Source organism: Bremia lactucae, linkage group LG4, assembly GCF_004359215.1.
Source record: "Bremia lactucae strain SF5 linkage group LG4, whole genome shotgun sequence".
NCBI lineage: Eukaryota > Oomycota > Peronosporomycetes > Peronosporales > Peronosporaceae > Bremia > Bremia lactucae.
The window spans coordinates 2,779,422-2,801,170 of NC_090613.1; the positions used below are offsets into that span (position 1 = coordinate 2,779,422).

General features: G+C 46.4%; 3 protein-coding genes across 3 annotated transcripts; 2 read left to right on the top strand and 1 right to left on the bottom strand.

The window, feature by feature from the left end:
- Positions 1-1,255: 1,255 nt before the first annotated feature.
- CCR75_004250 (uncharacterized protein) lies at positions 1,256-15,770 on the top strand (the record flags this gene model as incomplete). The annotated part of the gene is made up of 2 exons (XM_067962337.1): positions 1,256-8,233; positions 8,301-15,770. 2 exons carry the CDS (start codon positions 1,256-1,258, stop codon positions 15,717-15,719), a joined length of 14,397 nt encoding a protein of 4,798 aa, XP_067817020.1. The 3' UTR covers positions 15,720-15,770.
- A 30-nt stretch (positions 15,771-15,800) lies between these two features.
- CCR75_004249 (uncharacterized protein) lies at positions 15,801-18,740 on the top strand (the record flags this gene model as incomplete). The annotated part of the gene is made up of 1 exon (XM_067962336.1): positions 15,801-18,740. One exon carries the CDS (start codon positions 15,801-15,803, stop codon positions 18,738-18,740), a length of 2,940 nt encoding a protein of 979 aa, XP_067816572.1.
- CCR75_004248 (uncharacterized protein) lies at positions 16,882-21,441 on the bottom strand (the record flags this gene model as incomplete). The annotated part of the gene is made up of 4 exons (XM_067962335.1): positions 16,882-19,474; positions 19,540-19,647; positions 19,722-19,909; positions 19,968-21,441. The coding sequence occupies 4 exons, from the start codon at positions 21,439-21,441 to the stop codon at positions 18,803-18,805; spliced, it is 2,442 nt and encodes an 813-aa protein (XP_067816573.1). The 3' UTR covers positions 16,882-18,802.
- Positions 21,442-21,749: the final 308 nt, after the last annotated feature.

The window sequence follows — 21,749 nt, forward strand, 5'->3', positions numbered from 1 at the left end:
TTCGGAGAGGTGGGGAAAATGAGCCCAATCAATATTGAGGCTCATCCTCACGTACACACGCAGAGATGCGGGTCGTGGGAAGGATTTCAAGTGCTACCAAGTTTAGGCGGGCACGTCGTAATGCGGCCACGCTCTACTTAGACACACACCCTAGCACAGCGAGAAAGCGGTTTAACCTGCTTCTCTTGCGTGCGGTGAGGTAGTTGTGGTGGGCGCGTAAGCGACCTCACCCAACACACTCAGTACTCTGGTTAAGTATCGTCACGGGAGCGGTAATCCGTCTACTCGTGCGCACTTACCAAGTAAGAAGTAGTTTTCAGACTGATTTATATTTAATCGTATTAAATATAAATACCTTTTTTTACCAATTAAAATTTCATCTCTATTGATAACACTTAATATGTATTGCGAGCGTATCTTTCTAGATACCTTCCGTAACGGATGACGCTGGGCGTGATCCCTTCTAATGTGAATGCACCCATGTGCATCACACATACACAAGGGTTGGTCACAAATCTGCACCACACCCGAGTGCTGGATCTAATTACTATTATTATGTAATTGACCATCCCCTTAAGTACACCAAGTACTTAACGGGGACTGTGTAACATTAAGGCAACTTTAGCCCGTTACATTATGTGTCTCTCTCTCTGCGCGCGTCCAGTGCTGACTGGACCGCGGAGGAAGTAGATATATGATGGTCTATATCTACCAATTAATAAGCTTTAGCATATTACCATGTAAAGTAATATTCTCCAAAATTATCTACCTTTTAGATATTATATTAATTAACAACCTTTAAATATTAATTTCATGTAACGATACACCCCGTTACAAATTTGAATAATGTTATCGTTATTGTTTCACAAGCCCAGCAGTAAAAATGAAGCGCCTTTGTCATTTACATGTCAATGATTTGTTTGTATCGCTTTAGGCCAAAACGTATTACAAAAGTTGATTCGCTGGAAATTTATGGGCGTTTAGGAATTTCCTAAAGATAAGCTTATCTTATAATAAGAACTTACTTAATGATAAATTATAAGGGTATTGTTATCACAACAATTTCTTAAATATTTTTATTTCTAATATCTGCTACTTAAATTATGACTCCATCGTCCATTTACAGAATTCAATAAAGTTCGTACTTAAAGCACTGCTGTGCGGAAAGATCGTGAAAATTGGGGGACGATACAATCACAAATTCTCAGTTTGCACCAAGAAAGAATCATCGGAATTGACCGTAACAAAGTAGCTCATGAGCAGCAGCGGCATGCGCAACAAGCGAATACGTCTGTCGCGGCAAGATTCCGCTCTGCACGAGCTGCAGGAGTCGCAAGATAAAGGCTCGCTGGATGGGCGGTATGCGCGCTTGATGACGGAGCTAGCCGCGCTCTGCAGCGACCGAAGCAACGTCATGACCGCCGAATCCATACAGTTTTTTGCCACAAATGGCCGCGCCGAGCACGTTAAGCTTGAGCGTGCTCCTGATCGTCGTGATGTTCAAAAGCAGACGAGCGGCAAGCAGGATGAGTTGCTGAGTGCCGACGCCGCGCGACGCCAACGCGTTGAAGAGCTTACGCGCTTCTTTATGGAGGCCAAATCCGATATAGAGTTTGCTTTGGGTGGCGGCCGTGACTATCATGACTCCAAGGAAAAGGACAAGGAGACGGAAAAAGAGCGAGATGAAGACAAGGAAGACGCCGAGGTTGAATACAATGCTCAGGACGAAAGCCAGGACCCCGAAAGGCGGCTAGCTAAGCTGCACTTAAGTCTATTAAAAGACAAGGTCGATAGTAGGGTATTTAATGTCATGTTAGGTCCAATTCGAGAGCAAGACCCGGCGCTATACGGCGCCATACTATGTCACCCGCTTGTTTCCGGCGTAGATCCGAAAAAAGACAAGAAGAAAAAGAAGAAGCGGAAAGACAGAGAACGAAAGGATAAACCGTCTTTGCAGACCAACGTTGGAGCTGGCATGCTTACACCTGATTTGACGGCCGTCCCCCTATCGAATGAAGACATGAAGACTAACATAAGTCGCTTCATTGCCAAAAGCATTGCGGACGGGTCGCTGCAAGCACTAATGCTCGCGACAAAACTCGTATTGTCTTATATGAATTACCAGAATAAAATAAAAGGCTCCGAACAGCCAGCCTTTCAGATTGCGTCGCACCTGCGAGTGCTGCGAGGACAGAAAGCGCCGGAATACAAGCCAAAAGTTGCAATTGCTACAAACGTCCTAGCGACTGAAACGACCTCGGAATCAGATCTGCAAATGACAGCGACAATTGCTTCAAACAGCACCGAGGGAAATTTTGAGACGGATTTTAAAAATGTTGTATTGGAGGCTACGCCTTCCGCTGAGATGGATTTCGATTCTGATAGTGGATCGATTGTAAAGCTCCGCGCTCGACTGAGTCGATTCGGTGATGATGGGGGAGACAAAGACGCAGACGACAACGATGTCGACGGGGATGTTGGAGAAGGCGACGAGAACCTTGGTCGCGAAGGCGTTGATGAAGATGCGCTTATGGCACGTGCAATTGCACTGTCACTATCTCCTGAAGTGAATTTGCGAGATCGAAATGTTTCGAACAATGCGTCAGCACCTTTAAAATTAACGGTGGAGAATGATGAATCTTCCGTTTTGAGGAGTCGTCCACCCAAGTTTTCTGCAGAGGAATTATTGGAGCTTGGGCCGTTCGTACTCCCCAATGACTTAATGGCTAGCGTCGATGGAGTTACTGTTGCGATAGCATTAATAGCACAGATGTGCAAACTATGCATGGAGTACCTGAAATCATGCCAACAGGGTATTCTTCCTAACAAAACTCCCTTTCAACCGCATCCGTTGACGTTCATGCTTCTCAACTCTCTATTGAGGGACATGCAGATGTCAGCTACTTCTCCTTCACGATTGACTGAAGACCCTTATTGGATTGCGAAATGGCAGTTGTACTCGTCATGCTCGATGCTTTCACTCTTGCGCGTGCTTGAAGTCAACTTATTTCACGTTGACGTAATGGGCATTGCCCCAGCTTCTGTAGGCCTTGGGCATAATTCTAAAATGCAACCTCATAAAAGTGAAGGTGGAAACTTACTTTTGGAGAGTTTAAAGACCTTGATTCTTAACCACATTGCCATGGATAGCCCCTCACCAGTGGAAACAGACAATGATATCATTGGCGCTATTATTCTTGCAAATCCGGACTCCATCTCTCCGGTTGAACTAGCGTCTGCCGCAGTGTATTATTTTGCTCGAATACGTGAACAAGCAATGACGGTTTGGGTTCGCGCTTTTGCGATTTTTTACGATAAACAGGATGAGCGGCATACTATACTTTCATCAAAGTTGGCTGAGTGCCTAAAACTCGCTCGTGATGGTGATCAAAGTCTTAAGTGGAAATTTTATTTGCTGGACTTGTTGTGTGCTCGATTAGCGCTGCCCGATATGGCGCAATTATTCGTTCCGACTTACGTAGATTTCATCGAATACGATGAAAAGATCGAACGAGATCAAATAAGCGACAGCAAAAGTGACGTGAGCTTGAGACCAATTGATGATGGAGTGCTTCAGAATGCCGCCGTTAAGACAGGAAATATTAAAGCGAAGTGGAGTCCTGCCATTATTCGGGCTTCGCTTGACTCTGGTTCTTTAAGTGCACGCTGTCTCTATGACTACATTTTAGGCCATGGTCCTCTTGGACTTCTGGAAGCATGTACGGAGAGCATTCAAAGCGGTCAGAGCGACAATGAATTTGACATTGATATCTTGGCAAACGCATACGATGAAATGTGGGATATGGATCGTATGCAAAAAGTGGAAGCTCTGGAATGTAACAATCGCCTGCCCGGTCTTATTGATTTGTTGCGTGAAAGCATTTTGTTGGCAGGGTGGCATAATTTCAATTTTAATGACAACTACGAGTTAGTACATGCTCCGTTGCTACCGCTTCTTGAAAAAGAGGATTCTTCGCGACCGCCAGCTTTAAATTGCCGAACTGTCTTGCTCCGATCGCTGCAAGACTTGATGATCCAACGACTTGGTGGGTCTCATAGTGAGGAACCTTCCGCCTTAGAGTTTGATTTGTCGAGATGCGCTGAAACGATGACGCTCTCAGATGGTAACCGGACGGCAAAGCAGTACACAGCAAAACAATGGGGGATGGTGATGGCTACAACTGGTTGTCCTCCTAACACTGGAATTCACGAGTGGGGTGTTCGTCTGGATCGTTGTGAAAAAGGCCACATTTTTCTCGGCGTGTGCACCAGAGATGCGTCCGTGGCAACCTACGTTGGTGGTGACCGACAGGGATGGGGGCTCATTGGAACTCGAGCGTTGTGGCATGCCCGTAGCAAAGTCCGCGGCGACTATGGTGATGGCTTCACTACGGGTAGCATAGTACGAGTTCGATTGCATACGGATAACGGGGCGCTTTCTTTTGGTGTTGGAGATAGTGATTGGGGTATTGCTTTTGACGGCTTGACACAGCACGGTACTTTGTACCCTGCAATAGGTCTATATCAACGAGATGATCAAGTGACGATACTTCCAGTCCAATCTAGTGTGGATACTACGTTTGCGACATCTACTTGCGGTGACGCATCAAAGCAAAAAGGTGTGGCGATTCCTGCAGTGCTTAAACCGCTTTTGCATCACGCAGGAACTTTGCTGGAATCCTGCTGTTCGTTTCTGTCACATTCTGCCGTAAACTGTGTGAATATCGCATCAGATGAGCTATTGAATCTATCTTCTGGGAAAAAAGTTGAGGTTGCACGTGACTGTGAGCGATTGCTGTCTTCACACGCACTGTTGTTTCCACTGGTGACCCCGCTCATCAGTTCCTTGTGTCTTATCCAGAATTACCATGATTTGACTTCAATAGTAGCTATCACGTTTTTGCCATGGTGTATTCGTACGATGCAATCCATTGAGCGCGTGAACCAAGCTCTTCGAGCTCTAAATGTAAGTGAAGACGATGTTTCTCCTGGTAATCTAGTGCTGAGCGTTGCTGGAGAGTGGGAATTGAAAAGTATGGCTGCAGGCAGTATCCCGGCACAGCAATACCACTTGACTCTATCTCAAGGGAAAGATGGATCCATGCAAGGGCATAGTAGCGGCTCATTTACTACCGTGACGCTTAACGGTATCGCTCGAGGAACAAAGGTCTCATTTGTAGAAACCTGGCGCCAAGGAGGCACCTGCTTGGTTGAAGGGCGTCTTCGGGCTGATGGCGCCGTATTTGCAGGCAGTTATGAAGACACAAAGAGTCATACTAGTGGCTGTATCGTTGGAAATAAAATCTCGCGTAACACCAAGGATGTGGAAAGTCGTCAGTGGGTGAGCAACCACCTGGTCATTTTGGAAATGGTCATTGCCAATCTTGTGGGATACTTTGGACACGCTTTAATTACTTTGACTAACGATGACATTCTTGTTGACAACCTGGCTGAAAGGGCTCTCAGCCTAACCAGATCCGCAGACAGAGAAACAGGCGCAAACGATGATGTTGACTTACCTCGAATATCGTCGGCTGAGTGTCCACTCGATGAAATTGACGAATGGGTGAATAGCAGTCTGCTCAAGGGCGGATTACCCCTTCATAATATTCAAACGCACTTAAAAAATATGCTTGATCGGTGCTCAGACATTACTGGTTTTGGGCCTGCTGCAACCATTCGCTCGTTACCTATACTCACGAAAGCCACAAAATGCTGGATGCAATTTGTGTTGCCTGAAACTCTTTCTCTTCCGCTTTCTAATGCCGAAACTTTGCTTACCGCCGGGGCTCGAGTGAACAGCCTGTATTTAAAAGACCTTATCGAAAGTTGTGGTGACGCAGCTACACTGGATCGCTGGGTGTCAAGTCATGTCGGCGAGTCGCCTTTTGTGCGACTTGGAGGCGAGCCCATGAAGGCTGCTCGACGAACTGTTTGTGCTGCTATGATTTGGCATACCGGTTCGTTAAACTCCATAAAGAACCAAAATGATAACATGCAGAGTGATTTAGCAGCGAGTGGTGCTCGACCACATGATAAATTAATGCAAATTTGGCGAGCGGCCCAAAGGGTAATTGAATGGGCAATTCGGGCGAAGAATTCTAAGGGCTTTTCCTACTCGGTAATAGCAGGGCTGGTGATTCGAAAAGCTCAGTTTCTGCTTGAATTGGAGCCCAATGCGAAAGCTTTAATGGCTGCTGAATTTGTTTTTGCTCTTGCAAGTGTGGATAGCGGGAATCAGAGAATCGGCAGCAAGTTATCAGTGTCTGAATGCGCTGAGCGCGTCTACAGCGACGTCCTGGTCCAAGTTGCTAGATTTGTGGAATCTCCTGTTCGGGTTTCAATGCTTCAGTCGAAAATGTTAGGAAATTGCTCAGCGGCTTGTTTGCGAACTGTTGGTATGCTGTCATTTAGAAGTTTTGTCGGCGACTCAAGTAATAGCAACCGTGACATTTTGAATGCTGAACGAGTTGAAGTCATACAATCTTCTTGTGCGCTGTCTAGCGCGTTGCAATGGTTGTCGCCGACTTTGGCTGATTCTAAAGCTAATGGTGGCCGTGGCACGTCTCTTGGCAAGGATTTTGGTGAGTATGGTGCAAGTGTAGTGTCGGCTTCTTCGACACCAAGTCAAGCAAAATATATTGAGGCATCGTACTACCTTAGCGGCCTCGGAGGCTGCGGAAAGCATTTGAGAAATGACTTGAGGGACTCGTTTGAGTCGTTGTACGGATATTTAAGTGCTTCGTTGTCCAAGGCTACTTGGGCTCACGATGTCGATTTGCAACTGGTTATCTTGCTAGCGTGGGGCATTATTATCGAGCCAGATGATCATTCGTTCTTGTCACGCGTCGGTATATTCCGAGTGCTTCAAACTGTACTAGATGAGGCTCGTGGATCCAGTGATGCGACTTTTGCAGATAACCCACGTGGCCTTACACCAAGTTCTAATGATGTCGCGGCTATGGTTGCGAAGAATAAGAAGAAGATTGTCCAAGCTGCGCTTAAAGCGGTGCATTTACTGGCCGCTCAAGTTGCGCATGCCAGCGATGCTGCAGATGGACTTCTTAGCGCATCCGAACATTCGTTAACTTCTGGTCTTGGCTTCGGTTCAATTCCACTATTACGCAAACCTTCAGGTCCCGAAACACTGGGCAAGTCTGTATTCCATATGCTCTATTCAGAATTAAAGAATTCGCTGGAACAGATGCAGAAAAATGAAAGCAATGCGGCAGTCCATATCACGTCAACAGTTTCAGTGACTGATCCTACGCAATCTGGTGACGCAAGTACGCCGAAATCCGAAGCTGACCCTGGAGTTGGTATGGATGATGCTCAAGAGTACTGTTATCAGATCTGTTCGCTACTATATTCGGTAAGTGGGTCGCCTGTTTGCAGGTCGCATCTTTCATCATCTCGGTGGCTTCGACTACTGCTTGCTCTCGTTGATGTAAATTCGCCCCATATACAGCGACGAATTCTTAAGCTTCTTCGCCGACTTCTCCCATCTCTTGATCCGTCCTTAATTAAAGTTCGCTACGAAGAGGTTGAAGGCTTTGACATGGACAGTGAAGACGAATTTGATGCTGACGGGCTAGAGCAATCGGACCACGCATCCACGTTAATAAACTTTTTTATGGGACTTGTGCGAATGAATAGACCCCCGAGTGTCGCTGAAGTAATGTTGCACCGACTTAATAGTTTTAGTGCTCCTGAGAGTACTGAAGCAAAGAAACTGGTGACAGATTCTGGCTTTAATGGTGGAAGCCTTGCTGCTGAGGTTGTATTACTTCTCCGTTCATTATATGAATCAAATAAGTGGGCTCAATATCTTGATCGCGCGATTTCTGATGCACTTGCCTCAATTCCGCTATTGTGCATCACAGAACAAGATAGAGGAGCGGCAGATATAGCCGATTCCGATGTTGAGATGGAAGATGTTTCTAAAGAGATACCGTCACTGGAAAGCTGGACCTCACAGATCACAAATTACGAACGGGCCTTGTCTGCACTCTGCATACTCGATGGACACATTGAAGGTATTCACATAGGCGGAACTGTTAAGATTGTTCCTCGTGTCGGCTCATCCTTACAAGAAATTGCGCTTAGAGGAGCTAGAGGCGTTATAGTTGCCTATGAGGTAGATAAGTCAGCAGCTGAAGTATTGCTGCGTGGAAACCGCGCAGATGAATTTAATAACGAACAAGTTTCTATGCTGCCTAATCGCTCTGTACCGGTAAGTCGTAACATTGAATACTGGTGAGACGAGAAGTGGACTAATAAGCTATTAATGCTTTTTATAGACACGCCCAATTCGTGTGCCTATTGACGATTTGTTTGCAGTGCCAGAGGTTGAGCTGTCAAATGATGTGTTTTCTAGCGAGGTATTGCAATCTCTTCTTGTTGCTCGATTTCCTTACTTCTTGGTAGAAGTAAAAAAAAGCCTTCAAGAGGTAGACTTATGTTATGCACTTAGTGGAGCTGACGAAGGAGGTGACAATGATGGAGACAGCGAGGACGACGATGAAATGTCGAATGATGGATCCTCTTCGCCGTCAGCAATGGACAGCGACATGCCAAGTGGCGCAGTTGATGAGTCTGACTGTGAAGTTGGTGAATTTCCGTGTCACCAGAAAAATAGGACTGAACTGACGTCGCCCGCAGAACCTACGGACATTTTGGTAGAACTAGAAAAGGAATCGCGCCTTTATCGAATGCTGCTTTGTCAGCATGGCCTTCGTGCTTCTGCTACATTGTTGAAGAACGATAAGTGTGCTGCGTTATTTATTAAAGGAGTTGGTTCGGGTGGCCTAAAAAACTTACTGAAGGTTGCCATCTCCGAAACGCCTACGACGGCTGGGGCCGGAGACATTTCTTCGCTGGAAGAAAGCTGGCTAATGTTGTGGTCCCGTTGGTATGCAATTCGGAGTGCTCACGCAGCGCCATCACCTTATACATATACCAACAAAGGAAAGATTAAGACAAGCGATGGAGTGAATGCCACGGATGATCTAGGAATTCTTGTTCAACAAATGATGGAGATGGGATTTCCGAAGGAATGGTGTGATGTTGCTCTCGCTCGCTGCTCTCAAAATGTTGAATCAGCAATAAATTTTTGCTTTGAGCACAGTAGCGATATGGAACGTCTTGTGACGGAATACCAGTCAAGTCGATCTAGCGGAGATGGAAGCGTAAAATTATCGCGTAAAGACGATTTAGAGGCTATCAGCCCACTGCTCGAGCAGCTGTCTGAGATGGGGTTCCCTTTTAATTGGTGTAAAAAAGCGTTAGCCGCGAATAGGAACAATGTAGATGCGGCCTTGACTTGGATACTGTCAAATGGGGAGGCCTTAGAAGCCGAAGATAGAAGAGATGAAGACATGAAGCTGCGAGCTCCAGGTGACGATGATGCGAACGAAATTGCTATTTGTGCGACTGAAGGTGAAGATCATGTTCTTATGCCAAATCCATTACGAGCTATTAGTGGCCAAGCCTGTATCGGCGAGCACGATTTGATGGTTGAAGGTCTTATCGGAGGCGGGTTTGCTAGTGTCGGTGCACCCGACTGTCTTGTTTCGAGTGGTCGATGGTACTATGAAGCTATCCTCCACACTAACGGATGTATTCAGATTGGCTGGGCTGACGTTGCATTCTGTGGAGCAGCTGATCGTGGTGACGGAGTTGGAGATGGTGCACACTCCTGGGCATATGACGGGTGGCGACAACAACGGTGGCACGGCCGCTCTTCACATTGGGGATCAAAATGGAAACAGGGGGACGTTATTGGGTGCGGTATCGACGCAGATGCTGGCACCGTTATTTTTAGCATAAATGGCAAGATGCGTTCGGCGAATATGGGTGTCGCTTTTAGGGCCATTGACTTTGCCCGCGGCGTGTATCCATGCGCGAGTTTCAACCGAAGAGAGCGTTTGCAATTTAATTTAGGCGGCAGTCCCTTTAGATACACTCCTCCGCCAGGCTTTCAGCCGATTTTAAATGTGCTTAGTGAGACCTGCGACCTTAGCTCGGTGCCTAATGGTTTTGGTGTGATTGGCTCCCGTGAAGACTGTCTAGAAGAGAACGTCGGGGAAGAACATTATCCAAGTGACACCAGATACTTTGCACGTGACATGCATCCATCAATGCTTCGAACCTCTGGCCACAGTCGAAGTAGCGGATTTACCCCTGGCTCTGGCATGACAAAAGCCGATGCCTTGGCTGAAATTAAGGCACTTCCCGACAACCGCGTTTACGTGGAGCTACTGGTGATTACGCGCTCCCTTGCAATTCTGCAGGCAAGACGAGCTTTGTTGACATTGTTAGCCAAATGGCCTAAAGACGAAGTTGGCACCTTCTCCGTTGCTGCATGCTTAACTGGTGGATCTCAATGTGCTGCAGTCGAGAGCGAGGATTCCGCTTGCTTTATTGAATTTATTAAACTTGTAGCCAGTTTAAGCGCTACTCATGTATCAAATCCACTGCCAAGCACATCTTTTACAAGACCCGATAGCGATGCTTTACATTTCCTGGATTGTGGTGCCACAGGCCGTTTTGCATTAAGCTTACTTTCTAGGGTAGTGCTGTCGGCGCTAAGCAAAGCTCTTTTGACATTGACGTCCGGAACAATAGACCACAATCCTTTGGTGAATACGATTCTTTCGTGTATCTCGTCGGAGGTCAAAAGAGCTTCTCAACGTCGGTATGCTCGAATTCCATGGAATTCATCGGAGGCTGCTATCACTGCAACACTCTTTCAAATTACAGCTGAATCTGGTCAGACGTGGTCAGATAAGGAAGTACTCAATCATCCAAATCTTTTCCTTGCGGAATGGATTAGTGGCTTGCTGCTGCAATCGTTGGAATTGCACAAGGCAAAACTTTATGCGCCTGTGCACGACCAGATTCGCCAACAATTGTTGCAAGCGTGGATATCAGCACTTAAATCGCCGAGCATTTGCGTCAAAGAACGAGGTGCAACCATTATTGGAGGAATTTTGCAAAACATGTTGCCGAAGGACTGCATAGTTACAAATGAAGAAAACACACAAACTTTTAATGGTGAAACTAAATTACAATTGAGAATGGCCTTGGATGTGCTTCCTCTGAAGCGCCTTGTAAGTTTATCACAGGAACGAATTCTGCGCGAATATCCAAATGCGCCTGTTTTCTCAAAGTATGTCCAAAGCGTTGTGGAACTTGTTGCCGCCGCTGGTTTGGTGCTGAGTGCTGTGGGTCAGTCTACTGATAAGCTGCTTAGAAATAGTATGTCCATGCAGCTGGAAGCCTGTAAGCAAATTGAGATGGATCTCGAGCCAATTGACAAGCAGGAATATGAAGAAGCAATGGCTGCGAAGGTAGTTTTGGAGATGCAACAAGCCCGACAAGCTGCTGAAGAAGCTGAAGCCGTGAAGCAGGAGCAACTTGCTGTAGAACAAGCTGTAGTTTCAGAAACTGAGAGGGCCAGAGATATATCATCAAGTCAAGACCAAAAAGAAAATATAGGCTTAATATTGGACAATGACAATGATGCAAATCAAAATGCTCAGGATGACGCGATCGCTTTGAGAAATGGTGGCGCAACAAACATGGAGGTCGATAACAGTGACTCCGAGGAATCCCCGGACATTACTCTTTCCGCAATCGCTAACATGGTAAATGAGGATAATGACGTGATCGCAGCCACTGGAGCTATTGTCGCGGCATCTGGAGATCGAATGAATACCAAGGGATCAGGACGAAGAGCAAAATTGCCGATACCCGAGCTGCTTCAGGAGAACACATTTGAGTTACGCTTGCCAGAAAAGGATCTAATCTTCGACACGTCTATGCTTAATCAAGAAGAAATTGTTTTTTTGGAAGCCGCAAAGCGTGGTATCATAGGTGAAGGTCACAGAGGTTGGAAACATGGCAATAACGTCGGAGTGCTTGCCGATTCTCATTCCCAGTTGTGGAGTGGCTTGTTGACCCAAAATAGGCTGCGCCAGAAGCAAGAAGTGACCAACGAAATAGAGCTGAAAGTTGGGTGTAAGGTGATTCGCGGACCTAACTGGAAATGGCGCGACCAAGATGGAGGCGACGGTAGTGTGGGTGTTGTTGAAGGCGTTTCACCCTGGAGTGGCGTAGATGGCGAAGGAATGTCAGTGCGTTGGCCCAATGATTCGTTGTACACGTACCGATGGGGCGCAGACGGAAACTTTGACTTGATTCACGTGGAAGTGGATGATGATGGCAACATCACGCATCAGTATGCCACTCCAAAAGCGAAACAGGAGGACGAGGAGTCATTTGGATTTGAGTTGCATCTTGGCGTTTTGCTTTACCTTTTTGAAGAAGATGCAACAATAGGGGAAAATGCAAAAGTGGTGAAATTGGCTGGCTTAATGGAGTGGCCAGATTATGGTGCTGCTGTTCGCATTGTCGGTATGAGATATATTGACGGCTCCATTTGCATTCAAGAATTGCAGCTAGTCCGCGGAGATCCCGACATGGGCTGGATGCTTCGCTTTGGAACGGAAAAGTGGCAACCTGGGACAAAATACTTACTTCGTCCGATTAAATTGTCAGACTCGGAGAAAGGGTCATCTGCGTGTGATGCTTCGAATGTAGATACCCTTCGTGGTGAGTACACTCACCCTGGCTTAAAAGGAGGAGAAACTGTTGAAATTCGGGGTGAGCTTCAGGTATCGACAAAGTATCTGTTCACGATGGACCACTACAATCACTTTTCAACGCTTGAAATATCGTCTGATGGATTGTCGGTTACGTGTCACAATGGCGAATCGCGGAATCTTGCGCTTGGTACAGTCGGTTTTACTACTGGCGTTCATTACTGGGAGGTTCACGTAGAGCAAGCTGAGTTTGGCAGCGTATTTATTGGCGTATGCGAAAAGGCTGGCCCACCAGGTTCTCAGGCTGCGCTATCCAGCCGCTTAAATAGATGGCACGGATGGGGCTTTGTAAACTTTCGTGCAACATATCACAACAGCACGGAGCGAATTTACGGCGACCACTTTAACGCAAGTGACACCATCGGCGTTCGACTTGACATGGAGCAAGGTAAACTGTCCTTTTTTATGGACGGGATCAAATTTGGTGAGCATGTTGTGTCGGATTTGGGCATCGCTTTTGAAAACATAAAAGGCGAACGCAACTCGCGTACATTATATCCATGCATTGGTATGCGCAAGGGGGGCGATCGTGTCACGCTAAATCAAAAGTGGACATCGATGCCGGGAATAGCTCCAAGCCAGATTCTTCTAGACGCTGTCGATGTCAGCAGGTCATTGCATTCTTGGTATGTCTCGATTCAACAAGAACAGGCTGCTTCTAGTGCTGGAGCTTCAGCAAGTGCAAAAATTGGTGCAAAAAATCTTTTAACGTCGCCGCCTGAAGATGCTCGAGTAGTGCTGCCAGCTACGCTGCTTCGTGAAAGTTGGTCAGAGTGGAAGCGATGGAGTGACAATCACTGGCAACGGTGCCATGTGCGGCCACGTGGAATTTCCGTCGACTTTGACACGTCGCCTGCTGCCTGCATCCGCGTCAGCAATGCAGCCGGCCTCGTTGCTCCGTTTCTAACTGGTGATCGCGTTCGCATGTGCTCAAAATGCGGACAGGAGCTTAATCAACCGGAAGAAGCTGTAATTTTAGGTGTCTACCGCGGATTCATATGGTACCGTACCGAAACTCAGGGAAATGAAGGTGCAGACGAAGGACGTTCGTGGGCCTGGTACTGGTTATTAACTGAGCTGCCCGGACTTCTCCTAATTCGTCGTGGTGATAAGGATATGACCTTGATTGAAAATACTGCGACGGTTATATTGGACTGCGAAAGTGCACCTGAACATAGTCCATTTAAGCCCCAGTCTGATTTGGAAAATCGTGCTAGGACTGACTTTGATGCTTTTGTTGAATTAGCAACACGAGCCCATTCGACTTCATCCGACATGCAATTAGTGGATAGATTGAATGCGTATTGTGCAACAATTGGGGTAGACGTGACAAACCTTAAAATCACCGATGTCATGACTACTGATGAAAACGAAGGAAACGCAAGTAGCACAATAGTGTCACATGGACGCTCCCGTGCGCGTTCGTTGATACCAGATAACTATTTTGCGTCACCTGGTCTTAAAAATATCACGGGGCCTGAATTGCGTGCACGCGCGGCAGTTTTACGGGTCTTGAACAACAAAATACTGCGAGTGCTTCCGATAATTGCGATCCAACCTGACGACGGAAGCTGCGCTCAGCCAATTGAAGTTGCTGAGAGCGCAAACAAGACTTCAGCCGAGTTCCTATCAACGAGCTTGAAGTTACGTTTGCTCAGAAGGTTATTATTTACAAGCACCAAACGTACTTTTTGGGATGACGTACTTCGTGCGACAACCACAAATACGCCGCTTCCCTCTGACGAGTACGAAGACCCTCGTGAAATTCGCGTTATTCGTATTAATCGTATCCAGGCACAAGCGTCAAAGCTAAGCTTGCTTACGCAACCCGGTGATCGCTTGCGACGTTCGGTATTTGGTCAGCTCTACCGGGAAATGCGCGCGTGGAACGATAGCTTCTTCCGCCGAGCCTATTGCGGAAAGGGTCATGGTGGCCAACGTCGAGCATTCAAGGTTAAATTCTTGGGTGAGGGTGTGAACGACTATGGTGGGCCGTATCGTGCCGTATTCGAGCAAATCGTGGACGAATTGCAGATGGATAATCTCGAATTGGCGAAGGGAGAGCAGGGACTACTGCCATTGCTGATCCCATGTCCTAACCGACGCAGCGCTACCGGTATCAATCAAGACAAATTCTTGCTAAACCCTTCGTGTGGAACCGCGTTGCCGGCAAATGGGCCGGTGGCTCTAGATCTGCATCGGTTTCTAGGCAAATTAATTGGTACAGCAGTCCGTCACGGTCTGCAAATGGGACTGGACTTGTCTGCACTCGTGTGGCGGCCTCTGTCAGGGCTTAAAGTTAGCCGCGCGCACCTTGAATCTATCGATGTAGCCGCTGCAAATAATTTGACTCGCGTTGAAGAACTTAGCAAGAATACGGCGACAACAGCTCAGGAGGCAGCCGTTGTGTTCGGATATTTGACTCTTTCGACCACGCTAAGCGACGGTGTGGAAATCTTGTTGGTTCCACACGGCGAAAAAATGGCAGTAACCTTAGCAAATAGCGATCTGTACGTGCAACTTGTGGAGAAAACTCGGCTCACAGAAAGCAGTCAACAGCTTGCTGCACTTAAAGATGGGTTGGCCGCTGTGCTTCCGATGGAGCTAACTCCGCTCTTTACACCAAAAGAACTCGAAGTGCTGATCTGCGGACGTCGTGAAGTAGACGTAGACCTGCTCCATCAATGCACGGAGTACAGCGAGGGAGCGGACGAGTCCATGCCGCATGTACAGCACTTCTGGGAGGTGCTGCGCGAGATGACAAGTGAGGAAAGAACATCGTTTTTGCGATTCGTGTGGGCTCGTAGCCGCATGCCGAATAGCGCCAAGGACTTTCCCATGAATTTCAAACTACAGACCGCTCAAGATCCAGGAGCTAGCAGCCAACCAGACTTGTACTTGCCGCATGCACAGACTTGTTTTTTCGCTTTGCGTCTTCCAGTTTACACCAGTAAGGAAGTGCTGCGCACCAAGCTGCTGTATGCCATTCAGAATTCGCCAAACATGGACGCCGACGTCAGGCTGCACAATGCTGAGGGCTGGGCTGATGCTTAATCTGTCAAAATCTTAATTGCATACTTAATCCACGTATTTTCAACTCGTTTTTTTTAAATACTTATTCACGATTTGGGTGCTATGCGATTCGTGATGGGACATCGCATTCTCGCAACAATACTAGCGTTACATGCCTCAGCGCTTTACCTGTTTACCAAAGGCTTTTTCCTTACTCGCTTTGAGGTGCCAGACATAAGCAGCTGCCAAGCCTTTCTATCGGATAAACATAAAGTCGTACCGCACCTTCGTGGAGACCACGAAAACATCTCTAGCTCTAATGACGGTGCATCGGAAGGCTGCTGGATGCCTCGACGTTTCCGCCGTATTGTTTTTGTGGTAATTGATGCATTACGATTCGATTTTGCTGCCGCTGGTCTAGAGACTCAGCACTCCGAGTTCTATAGCGATCGCCTGTCCATTCTCAATGATACAATCACTAATGAACCTGGCCACGCTTTGCTATTCAAGTTTGTTGCTGACCCACCAACAATGACAATGCAGCGCCTTAAAGGCTTAACGACGGGATCACTACCGACATTCTTGGACATTAAGGACAACATGGCACGTAGTAATCAGATTGTAGAGGACAATCTCCTGCGACAATTGCGTGCGCAGCAACGGAAAATAGTGTTCATGGGGGACGACACTTGGGAGTCGCTCTACGCTCGCGAATTCACGAGAAACTTTGCCTTTGATTCCTTTAATGTCAAGGATCTACATTCGGTGGACCATGGCGTTACGAAGCACCTATTTCCCGAGCTGCTGAAGCCAGACTGGGACTTACTCATCGCACACTATTTAGGAGTTGATCATGTGGGCCATACGCATGGCCCGAGCTCAGTCTATATGGCTGACAAATTAGATGAAATGAATGGCATTCTAAAAAGGTTGATACAGACGCTGAAACTTATGCCAGATGGCGAGGACGTCCTGTTAGCTGTGTTAGGGGACCACGGTATGTCTGCTGACGGAAACCACGGTGGTGCTAGTGACGATGAGACTGGTGCTGCGCTATTTCTTTACAGTAAGTCTCCTCTTGTGGCAATTGGAGGCGCAAATGATAAAGAAGCGACAAAAGAGCTGAAGGAATTCACTGAGAAGATGCTCAACAGCTCACGTGAGGTGCCGCAAGTAGATTTGGTTCCCACTCTAGCGCTACTGAGCGGATTGCCTATTCCGTTTGGGAATCTGGGCAGTGTGATTCCGTCTCTATTTTTCAAGCCGTCGGCAATATCCGCGAATGAAGAAAGTAGTGTGTTGACCGCATTTCAGACGCTAAATTTGGCTCTGCGCTTGAATTTTGATCAGGTTCAGCGATATCTTTCCAGGTACTCATCCGCTTCTAAATTACCCAAGCAAGCGTATACTCAACTAGAAAAACTTGTTGGCGATATCAAGCAGATTGAGCAACAACTAGAGCAAATACGAGAAAGTAAGGTTAACTTAACCTATTTGAAAGCTGACTATCCGCTAGAATTGCGACTTCAGCAAGAACTGGCGAAACAGCAGCAAAATTACTTGCGTGAAGCACTATCATTGGGACGTTCCATTTGGACACAATTCGACTTGTGTAGCATGAGATGGGGAATACTGCTGCTTGTGTGGATCTTCATTATTGGCGCTATATCAATTCGACTTGTGAGTGTTCATTCACAGATTTGTTGGAGCCCTCAGCTTAGTGCTGTCGCGCTTGTTGGTGGATTGTTCTATATTTTTCCAGCAAGGTTTAATTTGCCGCTTCTTCCAGCAGCTTCAGCTTCGCGAGGGCTGGTAGCAGGTTCATGCACTGGCCTAATAAATTTGACTAGGCACCTTGTGTCTGAAAAAGGCGGAGCTTTTGCGAGTTTTCAACATTCACCAACAAGCACTAAACCATTTATGTCTTCCATTTCAGCGACTGGGGTGATCGCCACTATGATTGTGGTTCTTCATGCATTATCCCTACTCTCTAATAGCTATATTGTAACCGAGAGCAATACGATGCAATTTTTGTCAGCTACGATAGGATTCTTCTTGCTCGTATGCGCGCAGAGAACAACTCCTACCCGACGTGCTGCTACAGGTGCTGCGGTAGCTTTCATTTCTGCAACACGACTTAGTAGCGCGCTGGATCCACCTAATATAATTAAGGCGAGTGCAACATTGGAACGAACTTTCGCTCCACTACTTGCAATCGCAACGCTTGCCATTGGCTTTTCGGTGCATTTGACCAGATCCACAGGATACAAGCTTTCTTTCGTGGACCGGCTTATCATCGCGTCGTCGACAATAAACTACTGTCTTTGCGCAATCTTCTGGGCTGCGTCGCCAATAGCTGTGAGCTTTTGGAGGCAGTGGCTGCCTCGCTTTGTTTACTTAATTTTTGTGGGAACGCTTGTTTGCACATTGATGAGCTGTGCACGACAAGCGAAGCAAAAACGTCATCACGACTTAGCTGAGCAAAGAACAATACAGCATGTATTCTTGCTCTGGCAATATATTCCAGCTTTTATGTTAGTGCTGGGGCCAACATCACCGCTGTCAGTATTGTGTCAATTAGTTCAATATACAAGCTTTCTATATGTTTTCACGAGTTGCCAATCCAGTTCTCCATCATACGAGGATATCACGCCATGGGTTGTACTCTGGGCGTCATGTTCGTATCAAACGTATTTTACTTCTGGACACGCCAACACATTTACAAGTCTCCAAAACGCGGCGGGTTTTGTGGGCTTCGACACTTTCAACTTCTACATCGCGGGAGCTTTGCTTGGCCTCAACACATTCGGCTGCTTTGCTATACCAATCCTTGCGCTGCCTTGTTTTTTTATAAAGCAGCATCAACTCCAGTCTGGCAAAGCCACAGCTCTTCTTGCATTCTCGACATACTTTTCTGTAAATGCGTTGGTATCAACGGTGTTTGTCGCACTTCAGCGGAGACATTTAATGGTTTGGGCCATTTTCGCCCCCAAATTTATATTCGATGGAATCGTGTTGCTAGCCACTGAAATTTTACTGCTTGTATTGCTGCCCATGATTTAGCGCACCAGCTCATCAATCGAAGTACATGGTTTATCTATAATCTAACTCGCTCCACCAATTTACTACATCGTCGTGGTCATAGCATGCAAAATCGCATCATTAATCTTTTTGGTGCGCAATTCGTCATTTTTACATTGCTCGTCACTTGTCGAAGCAGCTTCGCGAATACCGTTGCACGAGTACAGGGTGCACTCCTCCATACCAGCACCATAATTATTCTCTGTAGGGACAAGCTCTTCAATATAAAAGCCTTCGGTCATTAGCTCCCATGGTGGCGGAGCCAATGGAATACAGCTTGATATGTTGATCCCTTCACTCGCACAAATCACTTCCAGTTTTTTTGAAGACATCTCTCGCACATTGCAGCTTGAGCATAGCAAGCACTTGAATACAATTGAAGCGTCGTCTGTATGCGTCCGAGAGAGGAACTTTGGAGTGAAAAGCGAAATAGCTCCACAGTCTATACAATTACAACCTACGACGCGACTTTTGTACTGCTGGTACAGACAAGCAAACAATGGCAACAACAGCTTTTCCAGCAATGCTATCGAGTCGAATTGGTACGCAACACTAACCACACTGGTTGACCTTCGTGATAGCAACGTAATACTGATCGTCTTTGCACGACTTGAATCAAATGACGTACCAATAGTAATGACATCTTGCAGCCAACGGGAAATGATTATTGGATCTTTTCCGTCACAGACAGAAAGTTGTTCAAAAAAGTTTTGAGACTAAAGACATTAAGCATCGTATTTATTTTGATATGAGAAAGAAGCGCCCATAAGATGCCACGCACCTTAACTTTAACGGTTGCTGGGACGCCATCATCGCTGAAGCAAAGACCCAGCTCAGTTGCCTCTTTCAAAGTCAGCAGCACTCGCACGCTTATACTTTGTTCAAATATCTGTTATTGCGCATATATTCATCTGCGATTGGCAACTAAAGTTCTGACTGGGATAACAAACAAAAATGGCAAACCTGAGACCCAAATGTTCGAATTTGTGGGGTGGATTGTAGGACGTTATTATCGTCACCATTTTTTGAAGCGGGGCCTCCCGCTAAAGGCTGACTTTTTTTTTCGAAGTTGCACTTCAGGCCACTCGCTCCATACGTCTGTAAATTATTTTGGGCCGCTCTTGTGTCAAATTCGTTACTGGCTTCCATTTCTAATCGTATTCAGCAAGTAAGAATAAAAACAGTTTATAGACTCATTTGATGACGAACCGCTATCTTTAACCCGATTATCGCTTTCATTTCTTCCTCTCATTCCGATATCATCACGCTGTGTTCGAAAGTAGTCGTCAACAGTTTGTGCCGATAGTCGAGTAGCTCGCGAGCTTTGCCGGCTTAGAGGTTTCTTGTCAAAGCTCTCTCCACTTTCTGCACCACTGGCAGTAGCTTTTTTAAAACAATCGCTTTTTGTCGGCAATGTGGACGATAGCTTCTGTATCGTGACACAATTAGCAGAAACTGATTGATTTGGAGGCAATAGCGGGTATCCCAGCACGAGCGTCGAACTCTTCAGGTTTAAGCCGCTCTGAACACGAGCTTTAGGATAGACCTGATCTTCCGCTGTCTGCCTCCAGATGGTGCTATGCCCGATGTTCCCATTCATACCATTCAGCATCATCAGCATCCGCATATTTTTCATGCTCCTCAATTCAACATCACTCCAGCGTTTGCCGTCAAGCTCAATCCGCTCACTCAAGTAAAATAGCACCTCTCGTCTGTAGTCAGGCCGTTTTGCAATCGGATTAAATTCTATTTTAAGCGACATTAGTCGTGAAAGTCTGGTCAAATGTTCCACTTCCGTAATATTATGGATCACATTGTGCGATACGTCTAGTCTTTCTAATGCCGTGAGCGTCTCCAGTCCTTTCAGCGATGAAATCTGATTTACTGCCAGATCTAGTTCTCTTAAGGACCGCAACGACTTGATCGGTGGTACGTGATACAGTTGATTATGACACAAGCTCAGGACTTCAAGCGATCTTGTATTAATGTCCGTCATGACTTTCGTAATCTTGTTCCAGCCTAAGTCTAGAACTTTGACAGACTTTAGCATATTAACTGACTCGTCTAGCACCTGCAGCTCACAACATTTCATCCGAAGCTTTGTCAGCTTTCTCCATGGTTTAGAATTTGGTGCCAGTAATTGCCTAAGCGTCGTCATTTGCGTGTGCTCAATGTGTAATTCTCGCAGCTGATAAGCAAAGCAGTGCACGTTTTGCAATCCCCGAGGCTTCATGTTAAGCATTTCAATGACTCGTAATGACGGGAAAATTTCGATTTCAATAGGACTGTGAGTCTCCTCAGTCTCTGACTGGTGTAGACGTAACATCTGTACTTCCCGTAAGATCGTGGATAGCTTCAGCACTTGCAGGTGGGCGCTGGACTTAATCTTTAGCTGCAAATGTGGCTGGATGGTCCACGCCTGTATAACCCGCGTCTCGGCGTCGCGCTTCGGTACCAGAGCATCGTGTAGACGAAAGGCTAGACGATCTACTTGCACAGCACTAAGTACAAGAAATTGCTGGCTTAATGACGCGATGTGCTGCCGTAGCGTCTCCTCCAACGTCTTTAAAAAATATTCTTCATTTAAAGAATCGTCTACGGCGATTGCGTGACCAATATGAGCGGATTGTGGGAAATTCGCGATACTTAAGCCCAGCAGTGCTCGCACTTCAACACGATCCATGTCTACTCGCAGTTTGTTGTATCGGATTTTTCGATGTAAGACACTCAAAATGATAAAAAGTAATATTGGTCATGAGGACATGTACCGGTACGATACCTTATAGTTTGCATTTTACTTAAGCGCAAATAATAGAATCAGCACAAAAATGTAGCCATCAAGTGGTCAAATAATCTGCATCTCACTTTATTTGCTGGTAATATATATGCAGTTGTTACCGAATCGGAAAGAAAAAAGCGAAAGAGGTACGTTCGCGGTATTTGTACCGGGTGTAAATCTTGCACGAAGAAGAAAAGCTAAAGCGAATCCCC